The sequence below is a fragment of the Panulirus ornatus genome, chromosome 45, assembly GCF_036320965.1.
Source record: "Panulirus ornatus isolate Po-2019 chromosome 45, ASM3632096v1, whole genome shotgun sequence".
NCBI classification, from domain to species: Eukaryota; Metazoa; Arthropoda; class Malacostraca; order Decapoda; family Palinuridae; genus Panulirus; species Panulirus ornatus.
In genome coordinates, this window is record NC_092268.1 from 9,941,588 (window position 1) to 9,964,834 (window position 23,247).

Genomic DNA, 23,247 nt, shown 5'->3' on the forward strand with positions numbered 1-23,247 from the left:
TGTGTTGGAGGTGTTGGAGTCCAGGGCTGCTGTTGTTGGAGGTGTTGGAGTCCAGGGCTTGCTTGTGTTGGAGGTGTTGGAGTCCAGGGCTGCTGTTGTTGGAGGTGTTGGAGTCCAGGGCTGCTGTTGTTGGAGGTGTTGGAGTCCAGGGCTCTGTTGTTGGAGGTGTTGGAGTCCAGGGCTGCTGTTGTTGGAGGTGTTGGAGTCCAGGGCTCCTGTTGTTGGAGGTGTTGGAGTCCAGGGCTGCTGTTGTTGGAGGTGTTGGAGTCCAGGGCTGCTGTTGTTGGAGGTGTTGGAGTCCAGGGCTCCTGTTGTTGGAGGTGTTGGAGTCCAGGGCTGCTGTTGTTGGAGGTGTTGGAGTCCAGGGCTCCTGTTGTTGGAGGTGTTGGAGTCCAGGGCTGCTGTTGTTGGAGGTGTTGGAGTCCAGGGCTCCTGTTGTTGGAGGTGTTGGAGTCCAGGGCTGCTGTTGTTGGAGGTGTTGGAGTCCAGGGCTGCTGTTGTTGGAGGTGTTGGAGTCCAGGGCTGCTTGTGTTGGAGGTGTTGGAGTCCAGGGCTGCTGTTGTTGGAGGTGTTGGAGTCCAGGGCTGCTGTTGTTGGAGGAGTAGGAGTCAGGGCTGCTGTTGTTGGAGGTGTTGGAGTCCAGGGCTGCTGTTGTTGGAGGTGTTGGAGTCCAGGGCTGCTGTTGTTGGAGGTGTTGGAGCCCAGGGCTGCTGTTGTTGTTGGAGGTGTTGGAGTCCAGGGCTGCTGTTGTTGGAGGTGTTGGAGTCCAGGGCTGCTGTTGTTGGAGGTGTTGGAGTCCAGGGCTGCTGTTGTTGGAGGTGTTGGAGTCCAGGGCTGCTGTTGTTGGAGGTGTTGGAGTCCAGGGCTGCTGTTGTTGGAGGTGTTGGAGTCCAGGGCTGCTGTTGTTGGAGGTGTTGGAGTCCAGGGCTGCTGTTGTTGGAGGTGTTGGAGTCCAGGGCTGCTGTTGTTGGAGGTGTTGGAGTCCAGGGCTGCTGTTGTTGGAGGTGTTGGAGTCCAGGGCTGCTGTTGTTGGAGGTGTTGGAGTCCAGGGCTGCTGTTGTTGGAGGTGTTGGAGTCCAGGGCTGCTGTTGTTGGAGGTGTTGGAGTCCATGGGCTGCTGTTGTTGGAGTGTGGAGTCCAGGGCTGCTGTTGTTGGAGGTGTTTGGAGTCCAGGGCTGCTGTTGTTGGAGGTGTTGAGTCCAGGGCTGCTGTTGTTGGAGGGCGTTGGAGTCCAGGGCTGCTGTGTGTTGGAGGTGTTGGAGTCCAGGGCTGCTGTTGTTGGAGGTGTTGGAGTCCAGGGGCTGCTGTTGTTAGGAGGTGTTGGAGTCCAGGGCTGCTGTTGTTGGAGGTGTTGGAGTCCAGGGCTGCTGTGTTTGGAGGTGTTGGAGTCCAGGGCTGCTGTTGTAGGAGGTGTTGGAGTCCAGGGCTGCTGCAGTTGTTGGAGGTGTTGGAGTCCAGGGCTGCTGTTGTTGGAGGTGTTGGAGCCCAGGGCTGCTGTTGTTGGAGGTGTTGGAGTCAGGGCTGCTGTTGTTGGAGGTGTTGGAGTCCAGGGCTGCTGTTGTTTGGAGGTGTTGGAGTCCAGGGCTGCTGTTGTTGGTGGAGGTGTTGGAGTCCAGGGCTGCTGTTGTTGGAGGTGTTGGAGTCCAGGGCTGCTGTTGTTGGAGGTGTTGGAGTCCAGGGCTGCTGTTGTTGGAGGTGTTGGAGCCAGGGCTGCTGTTGTTGGAGGTGTTGGAGTCCAGGGCTGCTGTTGTTGGAGGTGTTGGAGTCCAGGGCTGCTGTTGTTGGAGGTGTTGGAGTCCAGGGCTGCTGTTGTTGGAGGTGTTGGAGTCCAGGGCTGCTGTTGTTGGAGGTGTTGGAGTCCAGGGCTGCTGTTGTTGGAGGTGTTGGAGTCCAGGGCTGCTGTTGTTGGAGGTGTTGGAGTCCAGGGCTGCTGTTGTTGGAGGTGTTGGAGTCCAGGGCTGCTGTGTGTTGGAGGTGTTGGAGTCCAGGGCTGCTGTTGTTGGAGGTGTTGGAGCCAGGGCTGCTGTTGTTGGAGGTGTTGGAGTCCAGGGCTGCTGTTGTTGGAGGTGTTGGAGTCCAGGGCTGCTGTTGTTGGTGTTGGAGTCCAGGGCTGCTGTTGTTGGAGGTGTTGGAGTCCAGGGCTGCTGTTGTTGGAGGTGTTGGAGTCCAGGGCTGCTGTTGTTGGAGGTGTTGGAGTCCAGGGCTGCTGTTGTTGGAGGTGTTGGAGTCCAGGGCTGCTGTTGTTGGAGGTGTTGGAGTCCAGGGCTGCTGTTGTTGGAGGTGTTGGAGTCCAGGGCTGCTGTTGTTGGAGGTGTTGGAGTCCAGGGCTGCTGTTGTTGGAGGTGTTGGAGTCCAGGGCTGCTGTTGTTGGAGGTGTTGGAGTCCAGGGCTGCTGTTGTTGGAGGTGTTGGAGTCCAGGGCTGCTGTTGTTGGAGGTGTTGGAGTCCAGGGCTGCTGTTGTTGGAGGTGTTGGAGTCCAGGGCTGCTGTTGTTGGAGGTGTTGGAGTCCAGGGCTGCTGTTGTTGGAGGTGTTGGAGTCCAGGGCTGCTGTTGTTGGAGGTGTTGGAGTCCAGGGCTGCTGTTGTTGGAGGTGTTGGAGTCCAGGGCTGCTGTTGTTGGAGGTGTTGGAGTCCCAGGGCTGCTGTTGTTGGAGGTGTTGGAGTCCAGGGCTGCTGTTGTTGGAGGTGTTGGAGCCAGGGCTGCTGTTGTTGTTGGAGGTGTTGGAGTCCAGGGCTGCTGTTGTTGGAGGTGTTGGAGTCCAGGGCTGCTGTTGTTGGAGGAGTTGGAGTCCAGGGCTGCTGTGTTGGAGGTGTTGGAGTCCAGGGCTGCTGTTGTTGGAGGTGTTGGAGCCAGGGCTGCTGTTGTTGGAGGTGTTGGAGCCCAGGGCTGCTTGTTGTTGGAGGTGTTGGAGTCCAGGGCTGCTGTTGTTGGAGGTGTTGGAGTCCAGGGCTGCTGTTGTTGGAGGTGTTGGAGTCCAGGGCTGCTGTTGTTGGAGGTGTTGGAGTCCAGGGCTGCTGTTGTTGGAGGTGTTGGAGTCCAGGGCTGCTGTTGTTGGAGGTGTTGGAGTCCAGGGCTGCTGTTGTTGGAGGTGTTGGAGTCCAGGGCTGCTGTTGTTGGAGGTGTTGGAGTCCAGGGCTGCTGTTGTTGGAGGTGTTGGAGTCCAGGGCTGCTGTTGTTGGAGGTGTTGGAGTCCAGGGCTGCTGTTGTTGGAGGTGTTGGAGTCCAGGGCTGCTGTTGTTGGAGGTGTTGGAGTCCAGGGCTGCTGTTGTTGGAGGTGTTGGAGTCCATGGCTGCTGTTGTTGGAGGTGTTGGAGTCCAGGGCTGCTGTTGTTGGAGGTGTTGGAGTCCAGGGCTGCTGTTGTTGGAGGTGTTGGAGTCCAGGGCTGCTGTTGTTGGAGGTGTTGGAGTCCAGGGCTGCTGTTGTTGGAGGTGTTGGAGTCCAGGGCTGCTGTTGTTGGAGGTGTTGGAGTCCAGGGCTGCTGTTGTTGGAGGTGTTGGAGTCCAGGGCTGCTGTTGTTGGAGGTGTTGGAGTCCAGGGCTGCTGTTGTTGGAGGTGTTGGAGTCCAGGGCTGCTGTTGTTGGAGGTGTTGGAGTCCAGGGCTGCTGTTGTTGGAGGTGTTGGAGTCCAGGGCTGCTGTTGTTGGAGGTGTTGGAGTCCAGGGCTGCTGTTGTTGGAGGTGTTGGAGTCCAGGGCTGCTGTTGTTGGAGGTGTTGGAGTCCAGGGCTGCTGTTGTTGGAGGTGTTGGAGTCCAGGGCTGCTGTTGTTGGAGGTGTTGGAGTCCAGGGCTGCTGTTGTTGGAGGTGTTGGAGTCCAGGGCTGCTGTTGTTGGAGGTGTTGGAGCCCAGGGCTGCTGTTGTTGTTGGAGGTGTTGGAGTCCAGGGCTGCTGTTGTTGGAGGTGTTGGAGTCCAGGGCTGCTGTTGTTGGAGGTGTTGGAGTCCAGGGCTGCTGTTGTTGGAGGTGTTGGAGTCCAGGGCTGCTGTTGTTGGAGGTGTTGGAGTCCAGGGCTGCTGTTGTTGGAGGTGTTGGAGTCCAGGGCTGCTGTTGTTGGAGGTGTTGAGTCCAGGGCTGCTGTTGTTGGAGGTGTTGGAGTCCAGGGCTGCTGTTGTTGGAGGTGTTGGAGTCCAGGGCTGCTGTTGTTGGAGGTGTTGGAGTCCAGGGCTGCTGTTGTTGGAGGTGTTGGAGTCCAGGGCTGCTGTTGTTGGAGGTGTTGGAGTCCAGGGCTGCTGTTGTTGGTGTTGGAGTCCAGGGCTGCTGTTGTTGGAGGCGTTGGAGTCCAGGGCTGCTGTTGTTGGAGGTGTTGGAGTCCAGGGCTGCTGTTGTTGGAGGCGTTGGAGTCCAGGGCTGCTGTTGTTGGAGGTGTTGGAGTCCAGGGCTGCTGTTGTTGGAGGTGTTGGAGTCCAGGGCTGCTGTTGTTGGAGGTGTTGGAGTCCTGGGCTGCTGTTGTTGGAGGTGTTGGAGTCCAGGGCTGCTGTTGTTGGAGGTGTTGGAGTCCAGGGCTGCTGTTGTTGGAGGTGTTGGAGTCCCAGGGCTGCTGTTGTTGGAGGCGTTGGAGTCCAGGGCTGCTGTTGTTGGAGGTGTTGGAGTCCAGGGCTGCTGTTGTTGGAGGTGTTGGAGTCCAGGGCTGCTGTTGTTGGAGGTGTTGGAGTCCAGGGCTGCTGTTGTTGGAGGTGTTGGAGTCCAGGGCTGCTGTTGTTGGAGGTGTTGGAGCTCAGGGCTACTGCTGTTGTTGGAGGTGTTGGAGTCCAGGGCTGCTGTTGTTGGAGGCTTTGGAGTCCAGGGCTGCTTGTGTTGGAGGTGTTGGAGTCCAGGGCTGCTGTTGTTGGAGGTGTTGGAGTCCAGGGCTGCTGTTGTTGGAGGTGTTGGAGTCCAGGGCTGCTGTTGTTGGAGGCGTTGGAGTCCAGGGCTGCTTGTGTTGGAGGTGTTGGAGTCCAGGGCTGCTGTTGTTGGAGGTGTTGGAGTCCAGGGCTGCTGTTGTTGGAGATGTTGGAGTCCAGGGCTGCTGTTGTTGGAGGTGTTGGAGCCCAGGGCTGCTGTTTTTGGAGGTGTTGGAGTCCAGGGCTGCTGTTGTTGGAGATGTTGGAGCCCAGGGCTGCTGTTGTTGGAGGTGTTGGAGTCCAGGGCTGCTGTTGTTGGAGGCGTTGGAGTCCAGGGCTGCTGTTGTTGGAGTCCAGGGCTGCTGTTGTTGGAGGTGTTGGAGCCCAGGGCTGCTGTTGTTGGAGTCCAGGGCTGCTGTTGTTGGAGGCGTTGGAGTCCAGGGCTGCTGTTGTTGGAGGTGTTGGAGCCCAGGGCTGCTGTTGTTGGAGGTGTTGGAGTCCAGGGCTGCTGTTGTTGGAGGCGTTGGAGTCCAGGGCTGCTGTTGTTGGAGGCGTTGGAGTCCAGGGCTGCTGTTGTTGGAGGTGTTGGAGTCCAGGGCTGCTGTTGTTGGAGGTGTTGGAGCCCAGGGCTGCTGTTGTTGGAGGTGTAGAAGTCCAGGGCTGCTGTTGTTGGAGGTGTTGGTGTCTTAAATGATTAGATTTAATATAAAGGATTAGATCCTATCTTAAATGATTAGCTTTAATATAAAGGATTAGATCCTATCTTAAATGATTAGATTTAATATAAAGGATTAGATCCTATCTTAAATGATTAGATTTAATATAAAGGATTAGATCCTATCTTAAATGATTAGCTTTAATATAAAGGATTAGATCCTATCTTAAATGATTAGATTTAATATAAAGGATTAGATCCTATCTTAAATGATTAGCTTTAATATAAAGGATTAGATCCTATCTTAAATGATTAGATTTAATATAAAGGATTAGATCCTATCTTAAATGATTAGATTTAATATAAAGGATTAGATCCTATCTTAAATGATTAGCTTTAATATAAAGGATTAGATCCTATCTTAAATGATTAGATTTAATATAAAGGATTAGATCCTTAAATGATTAGCTTTAGTTATATAAAGGATTCGGATCTCTTGGAATACTTAGTAAATCCATTATAAAGTGGCGGATCTCATTATGAAAGGATCTGATCTCATCCCAAAAGGGTAGGATTACGTCATGCACAGCTGGATCGCTTTATATAGGTGTTCGATCCCATGGTCTGGTGCTCTGAAACCTCTTAACACAGGATTAGATTTCGTTTTGTAGGATTGGATCTCGTTTTATGGGATTGGATCTTATTTTATGGGATTGGATCTTATTTTATAGGATTAGATCTCATTTTAAAGGATTGGATCTCGTTTTATGGGATTGGATCTTATTTTATGGGATTGGATCTTATAGGATTAGATCTTATTTTAAAGGATTGGATCTCGTTCTATGGGATTGTCTTATTTTATAGGATTGGATCTTATTTTATAGGATTAGATCTCATTTTAAAGGATTGGATCTCATTTTAAGGGATTGGATCTCGTTTTGTAGGATTAGATTCATTTTAAAGGATTGGATCTCATTTTAAAGGATTGGATCTCATTTTAAAGGATTAGATCTCGTTTTATGGGACTGGATCTTATTTTATAGGATTAGATCTTATTTTAAACGATTGGATCTCATTTTAAAGGATTGGATCTCGTTTTAAAGGATTGGATCTCATTTTAAAGGATTAGATCTCGTTTTATGGGACTGGATCTTATTTTATAGGATTAGATCTTATTTTAAACGATTGGATCTCATTTTAAAGGATTGGATCTCGTTTTATAGGATTGGATCTCGTTTTATAGGATTGGATCTCGTTTTATAGGATTGGATCTCTTCCTGGCGTCTGTGGTCTCATTCTGCACTGCTTTGCATGGTGGCCGCTGGGTCCTTGAGCGGCGGGGCTAGCTGGTGGGGGTGGAGAAAGTGAGGGAGATGTGTTGGAGAGAGTGGTGTTGGAGGGAGGGGAGTTGGGGGGGGAGTGTGTATGATGGAGAGAGTGGTGGTGGGGGTGGATGATGAGGGGGGGGGCGGAGAGAGAGAGAGAGAGAGAGAGAGAGAGAGAGAGAGAGAGAGAGAGAGAGAGAGAGAGAGAGAGAGAGAGAGAGAGAGGGAAGGGGGAAATGGATTTCTTTTTTGTAGGTGGAGTTGAATGTGGGGGGGGGGGCGGGGGTGGATTGAGGTGGAGGAGGGAGGGAGTGGGATGGGAGGGTCGTCATATGAAGAGAGGGGCGGCCTCCCTCGCCCCCCCACCAGACAGGTGGTCGGGTCTGGGGGTCGTTTATTTTTGAGTGGGTTGGCCACTTGAGGCGGGGGGGGGAGGGGGGGGGGTGTGGAGCAGCTATGCGAGGGGGGGGGAAGGTGGAAGAGTGTCGGACGTGCGTCATTGGGTGGAGGAATGTCGAGGTACGACCTCGGGTACCGTTAAGAGGGTCGTCTTGAACGAGTGCTGAGAGGTCGTGGTTGATGGGGGGGGGGGAGTTGGTCTCTAGGGGTCGTCCTAGTGTGGTTGTTCGTGGTTGGAAGGCGTGGTTATTGGATGGACGACCCTTGAGCACGACGGTATACGACCCTTGAACACGACGGTATACAACCCTTGAACACGACGGTATACGACCCTTGAACACGACGGTATACGACCCTTGAACACGACGGTATACGACCCTTGAACACGATGACCTGGCCTTAACCTGTCAAGGGTCGTATACCGTCGTGTTCAAGGGTCGTATACCGTCGTGTTCAAGGGTCGTATACCGTCGTGCTCAAGGGTTGTATACCGTCGTGTTCAAGGGTCGTATACCGTCGTGTTCAAGGGTCGTATACCGTCGTGTTCAAGGGTCGTATACCGTCGTGTTCAAGGGTTGTATACCGTCGTGTTCAAGGGTCGTATACCGTCGTGTTCAAGGGTTGTATACCGTCGTGTTCAAGGGTCGTATACCGTCGTGTTCAAGGGTCGTATACCGTCGTGTTCAGGGGTCGTATACCGTCGTGTTCAAGGGTCGTATACCGTCGTGTTCAAGGGTCGTATACCGTCGTGCTCAAGGGTCGTATACCGTCGTGTTCAAGGGTCGTATACCGTCGTGTTCAAGGGTCGTATACCGTCGTGTTCAAGGGTCGTATACCGTCGTGTTCAAGGGTCGTATACCGTCGTGCTCAAGGGTTGTATACCGTCGTGTTCAAGGGTCGTATACCGTCGTGTTCAAGGGTCGTATACCGTCGTGTTCAAGGGTCGTATACCGTCGTGTTCAAGGGTCGTATACCGTCGTGCTCAAGGGTTGTATACCGTCGTGTTCAAGGGTCGTATACCGTCGTGTTCAAGGGTCGTATACCGGTCGTGCTTCAAGGGTTGTATACCGTCGTGTTCAAGGGTCGTATACCGTCGTGCTCAAGGGTCGTATACCGTCGTGTTCAAGGGTCGTATACCGTCGTGTTCAAGGGTCGTATACCGTCGTGTTCAAGGGTCGTATACCGTCGTGTTCAAGGGTCGTATACCGTCGTGTTCAAGGGTCGTATACCGTCGTGCTTCAAGGGTCGTATACCGTCGTGTTCAAGGGTCGTATACCGTCGTGTTCAAGGGTCGTATACCGTCGTGTTCAAGGGTCGTATACCGTCGTGTTCAAGGGTCGTATACCGTCGTGTTCAAGGGTCGTATACCGTCGTGTTCAAGGGTCGTATACCGTCGTGTTCAAGGGTCGTATACCGTCGTGTTCAAGGGTCGTATACCGTCGTGTTCAAGGGTCGTATACCGTCGTGTTCAAGGGTCGTATACCGTCGTGTTCAAGGGTCGTATACCGTCGTGTTCAAGGGTCGTATACCGTCGTGTTCAAACACTGGAAGGTCAGCGGGATCGCCACGTTCATGAACGTGTACACAACCACATGGTGTACACATGGTGTACACAACCACATGGTGTACACAACCACATGGTGTACACATGGTGTACACATGGTGTACACAACCACATGGTGTACACAACCACATGGTGTACACATGGTGTACACATGGTGCACACAACCATATGGTGTACACATGGTGCACACAACCACATGGTGTACACATGGTGTACACAACCACATGGTGTACACATGGTGTACACAACCACATGGTGTACACATGGTGTACACAACCACATGGTGTACACATGGTGTACACAACCACATGGTGTACACATGGTGCACACAACCACATGGTGTACACATGGTGTACACAACCACATGGTGTACACATGGTGTACACAACCACATGGTGTACACATGGTGTACACAACCACATGGTGTACACATGGTGTACACAACCACATGGTGTACACATGGTGTACACAACCACATGGTGTACACATGGTGCACACAACCACATGGTGTACACAACCACATGGTGTACACATGGTGTAACACAACACATGGTGTACACATGGTGTACACAACCACATGGTGTACACATGGTGTACACAACCACCATGGTGTACACATGGTGTACACCCGGGCGACCTGGATTCATTCTCAATTCGTTGTTCTTGTTGTTGTTCACACCTGTTCACCGCATTCCTCTGGCTTTTGAACACTCGCGTGTGAGTGGCTAGTGTGTGAGGTGGCTAGTGTGTGAGTGGCTAGAGTGTGAGTGGCTAGTGTTGTGAGTGGCTAGTGTGTGAGTGGTAGTGTGTGAGTGGCTAGTGTGTGAGTGGCTAGTGTGTGAGTGGTAGAGTGTGAGTGGCTAGTGTTGTGAGTGGCTAGAGTGTGAGTGGCTAGAGTGTGAGTGGCTAGTGTGTGAGGTGGCTAGTGTGTGAGTGGCTAGTGTGTGAGTGGTAGTGTGTGAGTGGCTAGTGTTGTGAGTGGCTAGTGTGTGAGTGGTAGTGTGTGAGTGGCTAGTGTTGTGAGTGGCTAGTGTGTGAGTGGTAGTGTGTGAGTGGCTAGTGTTGTGAGTGGCTAGTGTTGTGAGTGGCTAGTGTGTGAGTGGCTAGTGTTGTGAGTGGCTAGTGTTGTGAGTGGCTAGTGTTGTGAGTGGCTAGTGTTGTGAGTGGCTAGTGTTGTGAGTGGCTAGAGTGTGAGTGGCTAGTGTTGTGAGTGGCTAGTGTGTGAGGTGGCTAGTGTGTGAGTGGTAGTGTGTGAGTGGCTAGTGTTGTGAGTGGCTAGTGTGTGAGTGGTAGTGTGTGAGTGGCTAGAGTGTGAGTGGCTAGTGTGTGAGGTGGCTAGTGTGTGAGGTGGCTAGTGTGTGAGTGGTAGAGTGTGAGTGGCTAGTGTTGTGAGTGGCTAGTGTTGTGAGTGGCTAGTGTGTGAGTGGTAGTGTGTGAGTGGCTAGTGTTGTGAGTGGCTAGAGTGTGAGTGGCTAGTGTTGTGAGTGGCTAGAGTGTGAGTGGCTAGTGTTGTGAGTGGCTAGTGTTGTGAGTGGCTAGTGTTGTGAGTGGCTAGTGTGTGAGTGGTAGTGTGTGAGTGGCTAGTGTGTGAGTGGCTAGTGTTGTGAGTGGCTAGTGTGTGAGTGGTAGTGTGTGAGTGGCTAGTGTTGTGAGTGGCTAGTGTGTGAGTGGTAGTGTGTGAGTGGCTAGTGTTGTGAGTGGCTAGTGTGTGAGGTGGCTAGTGTGTGAGTGGCTAGTGTTGTGAGTGGCTAGTGTGTGAGTGGTAGAGTGTGAGTGGCTAGTGTTGTGAGTGGCTAGTGTGTGAGTGGTAGTGTGTGAGTGGCTAGTGTGTGAGGTGGCTAGTGTGTGAGGTGGCTAGTGTGTGAGTGGCTAGAGTGTGAGTGGCTAGTGTTGTGAGTGGCTAGTGTTGTGAGTGGCTAGTGTGTGAGTGGTAGTGTGTGAGTGGCTAGTGTTGTGAGTGGCTAGAGTGTGAGTGGCTAGAGTGTGAGTGGCTAGTGTTGTGAGTGGCTAGAGTGTGAGTGGCTAGTGTTGTGAGTGGCTAGTGTGTGAGGTGGCTAGTGTGTGAGTGGCTAGTGTTGTGAGTGGCTAGAGTGTGAGTGGCTAGTGTTGTGAGTGGCTAGTGTTGTGAGTGGCTAGTGTTGTGAGTGGCTAGTGTTGTGAGTGGCTAGTGTTGTGAGTGGCTAGTGTTGTGAGTGGCTAGTGTTGTGAGTGGCTAGTGTTGTGAGTGGCTAGTGTTGTGAGTGGCTAGTGTGTGAGTGGCTAGAGTGTGAGTGGCTAGTGTGTGAGGTGGCTAGTGTGTGAGGTGGCTAGTGTGTGAGGTGGCTAGTGTGTGAGTGGCTAGTGTTGTGAGTGGCTAGTGTGTGAGTGGCTAGTGTTGTGAGTGGCTAGTGTGTGAGTGGCTAGTGTTGTGAGTGGCTAGTGTTGTGAGTGGCTAGTGTGTGAGTGGCTAGAGTGTGAGTGGCTAGTGTTGTGAGTGGCTAGTGTGTGAGTGGTAGTGTGTGAGTGGCTAGAGTGTGAGTGGCTAGAGTGTGAGTGGCTAGTGTGTGAGTGGTAGAGTGTGAGTGGCTAGTGTTGTGAGTGGCTAGTGTTGTGAGTGGCTAGTGTTGTGAGTGGCTAGTGTTGTGAGTGGCTAGTGTGTGAGTGGCTAGAGTGTGAGTGGCTAGTGTTGTGAGTGGCTAGAGTGTGAGTGGCTAGTGTTGTGAGTGGCTAGTGTTGTGAGTGGCTAGTGTTGTGAGTGGCTAGTGTTGTGAGTGGCTAGTGTGTGAGTGGCTAGTGTTGTGAGTGGCTAGTGTTGTGAGTGGCTAGTGTTGTGAGTGGCTAGTGTGTGAGTGGCTAGAGTGTGAGTGGCTAGTGTTGTGAGTGGCTAGTGTTGTGAGTGGCTAGTGTGTGAGTGGCTAGTGTTGTGAGTGGCTAGTGTGTGAGTGGTAGTGTGTGAGTGGCTAGAGTGTGAGTGGCTAGTGTTGTGAGTGGCTAGTGTTGTGAGTGGCTAGTGTTGTGAGTGGCTAGTGTTGTGAGTGGCTAGAGTGTGAGTGGCTAGTGTTGTGAGTGGCTAGTGTTGTGAGTGGCTAGTGTTGTGAGTGGCTAGTGTTGTGAGTGGCTAGAGTGTGAGTGGCTAGTGTTGTGAGTGGCTAGTGTTGTGAGTGGCTAGTGTGTGAGGTGGCTAGTGTGTGAGTGGCTAGTGTTGTGAGTGGCTAGTGTTGTGAGTGGCTAGTGTTGTGAGTGGCTAGTGTTGTGAGTGGCTAGTGTTGTGAGTGGCTAGAGTGTGAGTGGCTAGAGTGTGAGTGGCTAGAGTGTGAGTGGCTAGAGTGTGAGTGGCTAGAGTGTGAGTGGCTAGTGTGTGAGTGCTAGAGTGTGAGTGGCTAGTGTTGTGAGTGGCTAGAGTGTGAGTGGCTAGAGTGTGAGTGGCTAGTGTGTGAGTGGCTAGAGTGTGAGTGGCTAGAGTGTGAGTGGCTAGTGTGTGAGTGGCTAGAGTGTGAGTGGCTAGAGTGTGAGTGGCTAGAGTGTGAGTGGCTAGTGTGTGAGTGGCTAGAGTGTGAGTGGCTAGAGTGTGAGTGGCTAGAGTGTGAGTGGCTAGAGTGTGAGTGGCTAGAGTGTGAGTGGCTAGAGTGTGAGTGGCTAGAGTGTGAGTGGCTAGAGTGTGAGTGGCTAGAGTGTGAGTGGCTAGAGTGTGAGTGGCTAGAGTGTGAGTGGCTAGAGTGTGAGTGGCTAGAGTGTGAGTGGCTAGAGTGTGAGTGGCTAGAGTGTGAGTGGCTAGAGTGTGAGTGGCTAGAGTGTGAGTGGCTAGAGTGTGAGTGGCTAGAGTGTGAGTGGCTAGAGTGTGAGTGGCTAGAGTGTGAGTGGCTAGAGTGTGAGTGGCTAGAGTGTGAGTGGCTAGAGTGTGAGTGGCTAGAGTGTGAGTGGCTAGTGTTGTGAGTGGCTAGTGTTGTGAGTGGCTAGTGTTGTGAGTGGCTAGTGTTGTGAGTGGCTAGTGTTGTGAGTGGCTAGTGTTGTGAGTGGCTAGTGTGTGAGTGGTAGAGTGTGAGTGGCTAGTGTTGTGAGTGGCTAGTGTGTGAGTGGCTAGAGTGTGAGTGGCTAGAGTGTGAGTGGCTAGTGTGTGAGTGGCTAGAGTGTGAGTGGCTAGTGTTGTGAGTGGCTAGAGTGTGAGTGGCTAGTGTGTGAGGTGGCTAGTGTGTGAGGTGGCTAGTGTGTGAGTGGCTAGTGTGTGAGTGGCTAGTGTTGTGAGTGGCTAGTGTGTGAGTGCTAGAGTGTGAGTGGCTAGTGTGTGAGTGGCTAGTGTGTGAGGTGGCTAGTGTGTGAGTGGTAGTGTGTGAGTGGCTAGTGTTGTGAGTGGCTAGAGTGTGAGTGGCTAGTGTGTGAGGTGGCTAGTGTGTGAGGTGGCTAGTGTGTGAGGTGGCTAGTGTGTGAGGTGGCTAGTGTGTGAGTGGCTAGAGTGTGAGTGGCTAGTGTGTGAGTGGTAGAGTGTGAGTGGCTAGAGTGTGAGTGGCTAGAGTGTGAGTGGCTAGAGTGTGAGTGGCTAGAGTGTGAGTGGCTAGAGTGTGAGTGGCTAGTGTTGTGAGTGGCTAGTGTTGTGAGTGGCTAGTGTTGTGAGTGGCTAGTGTTGTGAGTGGCTAGTGTTGTGAGTGGCTAGTGTTGTGAGTGGCTAGTGTTGTGAGTGGCTAGTGTTGTGAGTGGCTAGTGTTGTGAGTGGCTAGTGTTGTGAGTGGCTAGTGTGTGAGGTGGCTAGTGTGTGAGGTGGCTAGTGTGTGAGTGGTAGTGTGTGAGTGGCTAGTGTTGTGAGTGGCTAGTGTTGTGAGTGGCTAGTGTTGTGAGTGGCTAGTGTTGTGAGTGGCTAGTGTTGTGAGTGGCTAGTGTTGTGAGTGGCTAGTGTGTGAGTGGTAGTGTGTGAGTGGCTAGTGTTGTGAGTGGCTAGAGTGTGAGTGGCTAGTGTTGTGAGTGGCTAGTGTTGTGAGTGGCTAGTGTTGTGAGTGGCTAGTGTTGTGAGTGGCTAGTGTTGTGAGTGGCTAGAGTGTGAGTGGCTAGTGTGTGAGTGGTAGTGTGTGAGTGGCTAGAGTGTGAGTGGCTAGTGTTGTGAGTGGCTAGAGTGTGAGTGGCTAGTGTTGTGAGTGGCTAGAGTGTGAGTGGCTAGTGTGTGAGTGGTAGAGTGTGAGTGGCTAGTGTGTGAGTGGCTAGTGTTGTGAGTGGCTAGAGTGTGAGTGGCTAGTGTTGTGAGTGGCTAGAGTGTGAGTGGCTAGTGTTGTGAGTGGCTAGAGTGTGAGTGGCTAGTGTGTGAGTGGCTAGTGTTGTGAGTGGCTAGTGTGTGAGTGGTAGTGTGTGAGTGGCTAGTGTTGTGAGTGGCTAGTGTTGTGAGTGGCTAGTGTGTGAGTGGCTAGTGTTGTGAGTGGCTAGAGTGTGAGTGGCTAGAGTGTGAGTGGCTAGTGTGTGAGTGGCTAGAGTGTGAGTGGCTAGTGTTGTGAGTGGCTAGAGTGTGAGTGGCTAGTGTTGTGAGTGGCTAGTGTGTGAGTGGTAGTGTGTGAGTGGCTAGAGTGTGAGTGGCTAGTGTGTGAGTGGTAGAGTGTGAGTGGCTAGTGTTGTGAGTGGCTAGTGTTGTGAGTGGCTAGTGTTGTGAGTGGCTAGTGTTGTGAGTGGCTAGTGTGTGAGTGGTAGTGTGTGAGTGGCTAGAGTGTGAGTGGCTAGTGTGTGAGTGGTAGTGTGTGAGTGGCTAGTGTTGTGAGTGGCTAGTGTTGTGAGTGGCTAGTGTTGTGAGTGGCTAGAGTGTGAGTGGCTAGTGTGTGAGTGGCTAGTGTTGTGAGTGGCTAGTGTTGTGAGTGGCTAGTGTGTGAGTGGCTAGTGTTGTGAGTGGCTAGAGTGTGAGTGGCTAGTGTTGTGAGTGGCTAGTGTGTGAGTGGCTAGTGTGTGAGTGGTAGAGTGTGAGTGGCTAGTGTTGTGAGTGGCTAGTGTTGTGAGTGGCTAGTGTTGTGAGTGGCTAGAGTGTGAGTGGCTAGTGTTGTGAGTGGCTAGTGTTGTGAGTGGCTAGTGTTGTGAGTGGCTAGTGTTGTGAGTGGCTAGAGTGTGAGTGGCTAGTGTGTGAGTGGCTAGTGTGTGAGTGGCTAGAGTGTGAGTGGCTAGTGTTGTGAGTGGCTAGAGTGTGAGTGGCTAGTGTTGTGAGTGGCTAGTGTTGTGAGTGGCTAGTGTTGTGAGTGGCTAGTGTTGTGAGTGGCTAGTGTGTGAGTGGCTAGTGTTGTGAGTGGCTAGTGTTGTGAGTGGCTAGTGTTGTGAGTGGCTAGTGTGTGAGGTGGCTAGTGTGTGAGTGGCTAGAGTGTGAGTGGCTAGTGTGTGAGGTGGCTAGTGTGTGAGTGGCTAGAGTGTGAGTGGCTAGTGTGTGAGGTGGCTAGTGTGTGAGGTGGCTAGTGTGTGAGGTGGCTAGTGTGTGAGTGGTAGTGTGTGAGTGGCTAGTGTGTGAGTGGTAGTGTGTGAGTGGCTAGTGTGTGAGTGGTAGTGTGTGAGTGGCTAGTGTGTGAGGTGGCTAGTGTGTGAGTGGCTAGTGTGTGAGTGGTAGTGTGTGAGTGGCTAGAGTGTGAGTGGCTAGTGTGTGAGTGGCTAGTGTTGTGAGTGGCTAGTGTGTGAGTGGCTAGTGTTGTGAGTGGCTAGAGTGTGAGTGGCTAGAGTGTGAGTGGCTAGTGTTGTGAGTGGCTAGTGTGTGAGTGGTAGTGTGTGAGTGGCTAGTGTGTGAGTGGTAGTGTGTGAGTGGCTAGTGTTGTGAGTGGCTAGTGTTGTGAGTGGCTAGTGTTGTGAGTGGCTAGAGTGTGAGTGGCTAGTGTTGTGAGTGGCTAGTGTTGTGAGTGGCTAGTGTTGTGAGTGGCTAGTGTTGTGAGTGGCTAGAGTGTGAGTGGCTAGTGTTGTGAGTGGCTAGTGTGTGAGTGGCTAGAGTGTGAGTGGCTAGTGTTGTGAGTGGCTAGAGTGTGAGTGGCTAGTGTTGTGAGTGGCTAGTGTTGTGAGTGGCTAGTGTTGTGAGTGGCTAGTGTGTGAGTGGCTAGTGTTGTGAGTGGCTAGAGTGTGAGTGGCTAGAGTGTGAGTGGCTAGTGTTGTGAGTGGCTAGAGTGTGAGTGGCTAGTGTTGTGAGTGGCTAGTGTTGTGAGTGGCTAGTGTTGTGAGTGGCTAGAGTGTGAGTGGCTAGTGTTGTGAGTGGCTAGAGTGTGAGTGGCTAGTGTGTGAGTGGTAGTGTGTGAGTGGCTAGTGTGTGAGTGGCTAGAGTGTGAGTGGCTAGTGTTGTGAGTGGCTAGAGTGTGAGTGGCTAGAGTGTGAGTGGCTAGTGTTGTGAGTGGCTAGAGTGTGAGTGGCTAGAGTGTGAGTGGCTAGTGTTGTGAGTGGCTAGAGTGTGAGTGGCTAGTGTTGTGAGTGGCTAGAGTGTGAGTGGCTAGTGTTGTGAGTGGCTAGAGTGTGAGTGGCTAGAGTGTGAGTGGCTAGTGTTGTGAGTGGCTAGTGTTGTGAGTGGCTAGTGTTGTGAGTGGCTAGTGTTGTGAGTGGCTAGTGTTGTGAGTGGCTAGTGTTGTGAGTGGCTAGTGTTGTGAGTGGCTAGTGTGTGAGGTGGCTAGTGTGTGAGTGGCTAGTGTGTGAGTGGCTAGTGTTGTGAGTGGCTAGAGTGTGAGTGGCTAGTGTGTGAGTGGTAGTGTGTGAGTGGCTAGTGTTGTGAGTGGCTAGTGTTGTGAGTGGCTAGTGTTGTGAGTGGCTAGAGTGTGAGTGGCTAGTGTTGTGAGTGGCTAGAGTGTGAGTGGCTAGTGTGTGAGTGGCTAGTGTTGTGAGTGGCTAGTGTTGTGAGTGGCTAGAGTGTGAGTGGCTAGTGTGTGAGGTGGCTAGTGTGTGAGGTGGCTAGTGTGTGAGTGGCTAGTGTTGTGAGTGGCTAGTGTTGTGAGTGGCTAGTGTTGTGAGTGGCTAGTGTGTGAGTGGCTAGTGTGTGAGTGGCTAGTGTGTGAGTGGTAGTGTGTGAGTGGCTAGTGTTGTGAGTGGCTAGTGTGTGAGGTGGCTAGTGTGTGAGTGGCTAGAGTGTGAGTGGCTAGTGTGTGAGTGGCTAGTGTGTGAGTGGCTAGAGTGTGAGTGGCTAGTGTTGTGAGTGGCTAGTGTTGTGAGTGGCTAGAGTGTGAGTGGCTAGTGTGTGAGTGGTAGTGTGTGAGTGGCTAGAGTGTGAGTGGCTAGTGTTGTGAGTGGCTAGTGTTGTGAGTGGCTAGTGTTGTGAGTGGCTAGAGTGTGAGTGGCTAGTGTTGTGAGTGGCTAGTGTTGTGAGTGGCTAGTGTGTGAGTGGCTAGAGTGTGAGTGGCTAGTGTTGTGAGTGGCTAGTGTTGTGAGTGGCTAGAGTGTGAGTGGCTAGTGTGTGAGTGGTAGTGTGTGAGTGGTAGAGTGTGAGTGGCTAGTGTGTGAGGTGGCTAGTGTGTGAGTGGTAGAGTGTGAGTGGCTAGTGTTGTGAGTGGCTAGTGTGTGAGTGGTAGAGTGTGAGTGGCTAGTGTGTGAGTGGTAGAGTGTGAGTGGCTAGTGTGTGAGTGGTAGTGTGTGAGTGGCTAGAGTGTGAGTGGCTAGTGTGTGAGTGGTAGTGTGTGAGTGGCTAGAGTGTGAGTGGCTAGTGTGTGAGTGGCTAGAGTGTGAGTGGCTAGTGTGTGAGTGGTAGAGTGTGAGTGGCTAGTGTGTGAGTGGTAGTGTGTGAGTGGTAGTGTGTGAGTGGCTAGTGTTGTGAGTGGCTAGAGTGTGAGTGGCTAGTGTTGTGAGTGGCTAGAGTGTGAGTGGCTAGTGTGTGAGGTGGCTAGTGTGTGAGGTGGCTAGTGTGTGAGTGGTAGTGTGTGAGTGGTAGAGTGTGAGTGGCTAGTGTGTGAGTGGTAGTGTGTGAGTGGCTAGAGTGTGAGTGGCTAGAGTGTGAGTGGCTAGTGTTGTGAGTGGCTAGAGTGTGAGTGGCTAGTGTGTGAGTGGCTAGAGTGTGAGTGGCTAGTGTGTGAGTGGCTAGAGTGTGAGTGGCTAGTGTTGTGAGTAGCTAGTGTGTGAGTGGCTAGTGTGTGAGTGGCTAGTGTGTGAGTGGCTAGTGTGTGAGTGGCTAGTGTGTGAGTGGCTAGTGTGTGAGTGGCTAGTGTGTGAGTGGCTAGAGTGTGAGTGGCTAGTGTGTGAGTGGCTAGTGTGTGAGTGGCTAGTGTGTGAGTGGCTAGAGTGTGAGTGGCTAGTGTGTGAGTGGCTAGTGTGTGAGTGGCTAGTGTGTGAGTGGCTAGAGTGTGAGTGGCTAGTGTGTGAGTGGCTAGTGTGTGAGTGGCTAGTGTGTGAGTGGCTAGTGTGTGAGTGGCTAGTGTGTGAGTGGCTAGTGTGTGAGTGGCTAGTGTGTGAGTGGCTAGTGTGTGAGTGGCTAGTGTGTGAGTGGCTAGAGTGTGAGTGGCTAGTGTGTGAGTGGCTAGTGTGTGAGTGGCTAGAGTGTGAGTGGCTAGTGTGTGAGTGGCTAGTGTGTGAGTGGCTAGTGTGTGAGTGGCTAGTGTGTGAGTGGCTAGTGTGTGAGTGGCTAGAGTGTGAGTGGCTAGTGTGTGAGTGGCTAGTGTGTGAGTGGCTAGAGTGTGAGTGGCTAGTGTGTGAGTGGCTAGTGTGTGAGTGGCTAGTGTGTGAGTGGCTAGTGTGTGAGTGGCTAGTGTGTGAGTGGCTAGAGTGTGAGTGGCTAGTGTGTGAGTGGCTAGTGTGTGAGTGGCTAGAGTGTGAGTGGCTAGTGTGTGAGTGGCTAGTGTGTGAGTGGCTAGTGTGTGAGGGTTGAGTGCCAATATTACCACCATATCCTTCCCCCCCCCCCCCACACACGCCCCACCACCCCCCATTCCCCCAACCATGGGGTATGCGGGCGGTGGGCACACACACACACACACACACACACACACACACACACACACACACACACACACACACACACACACACACACACACACACACACACACACACACACACACACACACATACACACACACACACACACACACACACACACACACACACAACACACACACACACACACACACACACATACACACACACACACACACACACACACATACACACACACACACACACACACACACACACACACACACACACACATACACACACACACACACACACACACACACACACATACACACACACACACACACACACACACACACATACACACACACACACACACATACACACACACACACACACACACACACATACATACACACACACACACACACACATACACACACACACACACACACACACACACACACACACACACACACATACACACACACACACACACATACACACACACACACACACACACACACATACATACACACACACACACACACACACATACACACACACACACACACACACACACACACACACACACACACACACATACACACACACACACACACACACACACATACATACACACACATACACACACACACACACACACACACACATACACACACACACACACACACACACACACATACACACACACACACACACACACACACAAAGAAGAGAGAGAGAGAGAGAGAGAGAGAGAGAGAGAGAGAGAGAGAGAGAGAGAGAGAGAGAGAGAGAGAGCAAAAAAAAAAAAAAAATATATATATATATATATATATATATATATATATATATATATATATATATATATATACACACACACGCAATGTTTATATAGGTTCTGAAGATGTGTATAATGGCCTCTCACATGTATATAGGTCGTTAATGAGGTCTGAACTGAATTTTCAGAGGATCTCGCACTTACTGAATTAAAAGAAAATAATGAAAAACTCCTAAAAAAATTATGAAAATAAATAGATTTTTATTGATTTACAGGAATTAAAAATCTGGAAATTAAATACAAAAAATTATGAAAACGAAATTTTTTATTGATTTACCGGAATTAAAAATCTGGAAATTAAATACAAAAAATTATGAAAATGAATTTTTATTGATTTACAGGAATTAAAAATTTGGAAATTAAAAAAAATATGAAAATGAATTTTTATTGATTTACAGGAATTAAAAATTTGGAAATTAAAAAAGATAAATTATGAAAATGAATTTTTATTGATTTACAGGAATTAAAAATTTGGAAATTAAAAAAAATTATGAAAATGAATTTTTATGGATTTACAGGAATTAAAAATCTGTAAATTAAAGAGAGATTTTTTATGAAGTGTTGATACTTATAAATTTTTAAGTGTAAAGTGACCGTAAAGTATCTTTGGTAAGATGGAATGAACATTGTTGATGCCACTTACAAGTAACATGGAAAGTATAAGTTTGAGGAAGATTCAAGAAAAGTGAAGTGGGAAGAAAAATTAACCAATTTTTTTTTTTTTTGTGTTTGTGTTTATCGAGTTCTCCTGAGTGGCCCTATCGTGTGGCCCTGTCGTGTGGCCCTGGGTCGTCCTATAGCTTCCTCGGCCCCTGGGAAAGTGGCCATGGGCCCTAATGCATTGACTGTGGCCCCGGGAGAGTGGCCATATGCAGTGATGCATTAACTGTGGCCCTCTGGGGGAAAGTGGCCATAGACGTTGATGCATTAACTGTGGCCCCCTGGGGAAAAGTGGCCATAGACGTTGATGCATTAACTGTGGCCCCCTGGGGGAAAAGTGGCCATAGACGTTGATGCATTAACTGTGGCCCCCTGGGGGAAAAGTGGCCATAGACATTGATGCATTAACTGTGGCCCCCTGGGGGAAAAGTGGCCATAGACGTTGATGCATTAACTGTGGCCCCCTGGGGGAAAAGTGGCCATAGACATTGATGCATTAACTGTGGCCCCTGGGGGAAAAGTGGCCATAGACGGCGGTGCAGTAACTGTGGCCCCCCCTGTGGGGAAAAGTGGCCATATAGAGAGTGATCTGTGTCCCTCGTGGTCCAGGACAGTGGGCCAGATGCAGGCGCGTGGCCACGGACCACAGTCTTCCCTGACACAACCATGTGTCTTAGCTTACGACATTTTGCCGACCTGTTCAATTGTAAGTTGAGGTGGGGGGGGGGGGGGGCGGTATGGCCCAGTATAGAGAGGTATTGCCCCAGGGTAGGGGGAAATTGCCCCCAGGGTAGGGGAGAAATTGCCCCCAGGGTAGGGGGAGATTGGCCCTGGGTAGAGGGGAATTGGCCCATGGTAGGGGAGATATTGCCCCCAGGGTAAGGAGAGAAATTGCCCCAGGGTAAGGAGAGAAATTGCCCCAGGGTAAGGAGAGAAATTGTCCCAGGGTAAGGAGAGAAATTGCCCCAGGGTAAGGGGAGAAATTTGCCCCAGGGTAGGGGAGAAATTGCCCCAGGGTAAGGAGAGAAATTGCCCCAGGGTAAGGAGAGAAATTGCCCTAGGGTAAGGAGAGAAATTGCCCCAGGGTAAGGAGAGAAATTGCCCCAGGGTAGGGGAGAAATTGCCCCCAGGGTAGGGGAGAAATTGCCCCCAGGGTAGGGAGAAATTGGCCTAGAGTAGGGGAGAAATTGCCCCAGGGTAGGGGGAGAAATTGACCCCAGGGTAGGGGAGAAATTAACCCCAGGGTAGAGGAGAAATTGACCCCAGGGTAGGGGAGAAATTGCCCCAGGGTAAGGGAGAAATTAACCCCAGGGTAGGGGAGAAATTGCCCCAGGGTAGGGGAGAAATTGCCCCCAGGGTAAGGAGAGAAATTGCCCCCAGGGTAGGGGAGAAATTGCCCCAGGGTAGGGGTGAAATTGCCCCAGGGTAAGGAGAGAAATTGCCCCAGGGTAAGGAGAGAAATTGCCCCAGGGTAAGGAGAGAAATTGCCCCAGGGTAAGGAGAGAAATTGACCCAGGGTAAGGAGAGAAATTGCCCCAGGGTAGGGGAGAAATTGCCCCAGGGTAAGGAGAGAAATTGCCCCAGGGTAAGGGGAGAAATTAACCCCAGGGTAGGGGAGAAATTGCCCCAGGGTAAGGAGAGAAATTGCCCCAGGGTAAGGGGAAGAGCAGGTTATAGTAAGGAGGTTATAAAATATGGACTTGTGCACCACATTAATTATTGGTAAATAACCTTTAGAATAAACATTATATTGTGTGTGTTATACATTAAGGGGGCCAGTGAATGACCTGGTTATACATTAAGGGGGCCAGTGAATGACCTGGTTATACATTAAGGGGGCCAGTGAATGACCTGGTTATACATTAAGAGGGCCAGTGAATGACCTGGTTATACAGTAAGGGGGCCAGTGAATGACCTGGTTATACATTAAGGGGGCCAGTGAATGACCTGGTTATACATTAAGAGGGCCAGTGAATGACCTGGTTATACAGTAAGGGGGCCAGTGAATGACCTGGTTATACATTAAGGGGGCCAGTGAATGACCTGGTTATACATTAAGGGGGCCAGTGAATGACCTGGTTATACATTAAGGGGGCCAGTGAATGACCTGGTTATACAGTAAGGGGGCCAGTGAATGACCTGGTTATACATTAAGGGGGCCAGTGAATGACCTGGTTATACATTAAGGGGGCCAGTGAATGACCTGGTTATACATTAAGGGGGCCAGTGAATGACCTGGTTATACATTAAGGGGCCAGTGAATGACCTGGTTATACATTAAGAGGGCCAGTGAATGACCTGGTTATACATTAAGGGGGCCAGTGAATGACCTGGTTATACATTAAGGGGGCCAGTGAATGACCTGGTTATACATTAAGGGGGCCAGTGAATGACCTGGTTATACATTAAGGGGTCCAGTGAATGACCTGGTTATACAGTAAGGGGGCCAGTGAATGACCTGGTTATACATTAAGGGGGCCAGTGAATGACCTGGTTATACATTAAGGGGGCCAGTGAATGACCTGGTTATACATTAAGGGGGCCAGTGAATGACCTGGTTATACATTAAGGGGGCCAGTGAATGACCTGGTTATACAGTAAGGGGGCCAGTGAATGACCTGGTTATACAGTAAGGGGGCCAGTGAATGACCTGGTTATACATTAAGGGGGCCAGTGAATGACCGCCTCTCCCAAGTAAATGAGAGAGAGAGAGAGAGAGAGAGAGAGAGAGAGAGAGAGAGAGAGAGAGAGAGAGAGAGAGAGGAGAGAGATTCCCTCTCCCAAACTACCCATTCACTGGCGTGTTAACATGAAGCTCCCGGGTTAGATAGGGTTTTTTTAACCCCAGTTTAGGGTTTAATAAACCACTTGGGTCGCTTATGTGTAAGGCAAGTTCCACCTGGTGTAGGTTTATGTACGTCTGTATGTACACTGTGTGCACAAGTGGTGTACACATTTTGTTTTGCGTACATATGTATGCTTTATGTATGTGCACATATTCACATATTTAGATGGTGTGCGTATATGTAGTGTTGGCGGTAAGGGCCCATGTACGCTGTTTGCACATATGTAGTGTATTCACATATGAAGGCTCTGTATACATAGAGTGTGTACATATGTAGGTTGTGTGCCCTTTACATATTTACTGTGCACCTGTGTATGTAGGCTAAGTAAATATATACGTTAGCTATTTG

The 23,247-nt window shown here is 51.0% G+C and overlaps 1 protein-coding gene across 19 annotated transcripts in view; it reads left to right on the plus strand.

The window, feature by feature from the left end:
• Spn (protein phosphatase 1 regulatory subunit spinophilin) overlaps nt 1–23,247 on the plus strand; it is a 340,216-nt gene that overhangs the window by 198,278 nt on the left and 118,691 nt on the right. Inside the window, exon 1 of one of the 19 annotated variants that reach the window (XM_071688259.1) lies at nt 19,805–20,759. The exons of the other annotated variants lie outside the window; for them this stretch is intronic. Within the exon in view, the coding sequence (XP_071544360.1) occupies nt 20,720–20,759 (40 nt within the window). The 5' untranslated portion in view covers nt 19,805–20,719. Of the gene's footprint in view, nt 1–19,804; nt 20,760–23,247 lie in introns of those variants that run through there. 19 annotated transcript variants of the gene reach the window in all.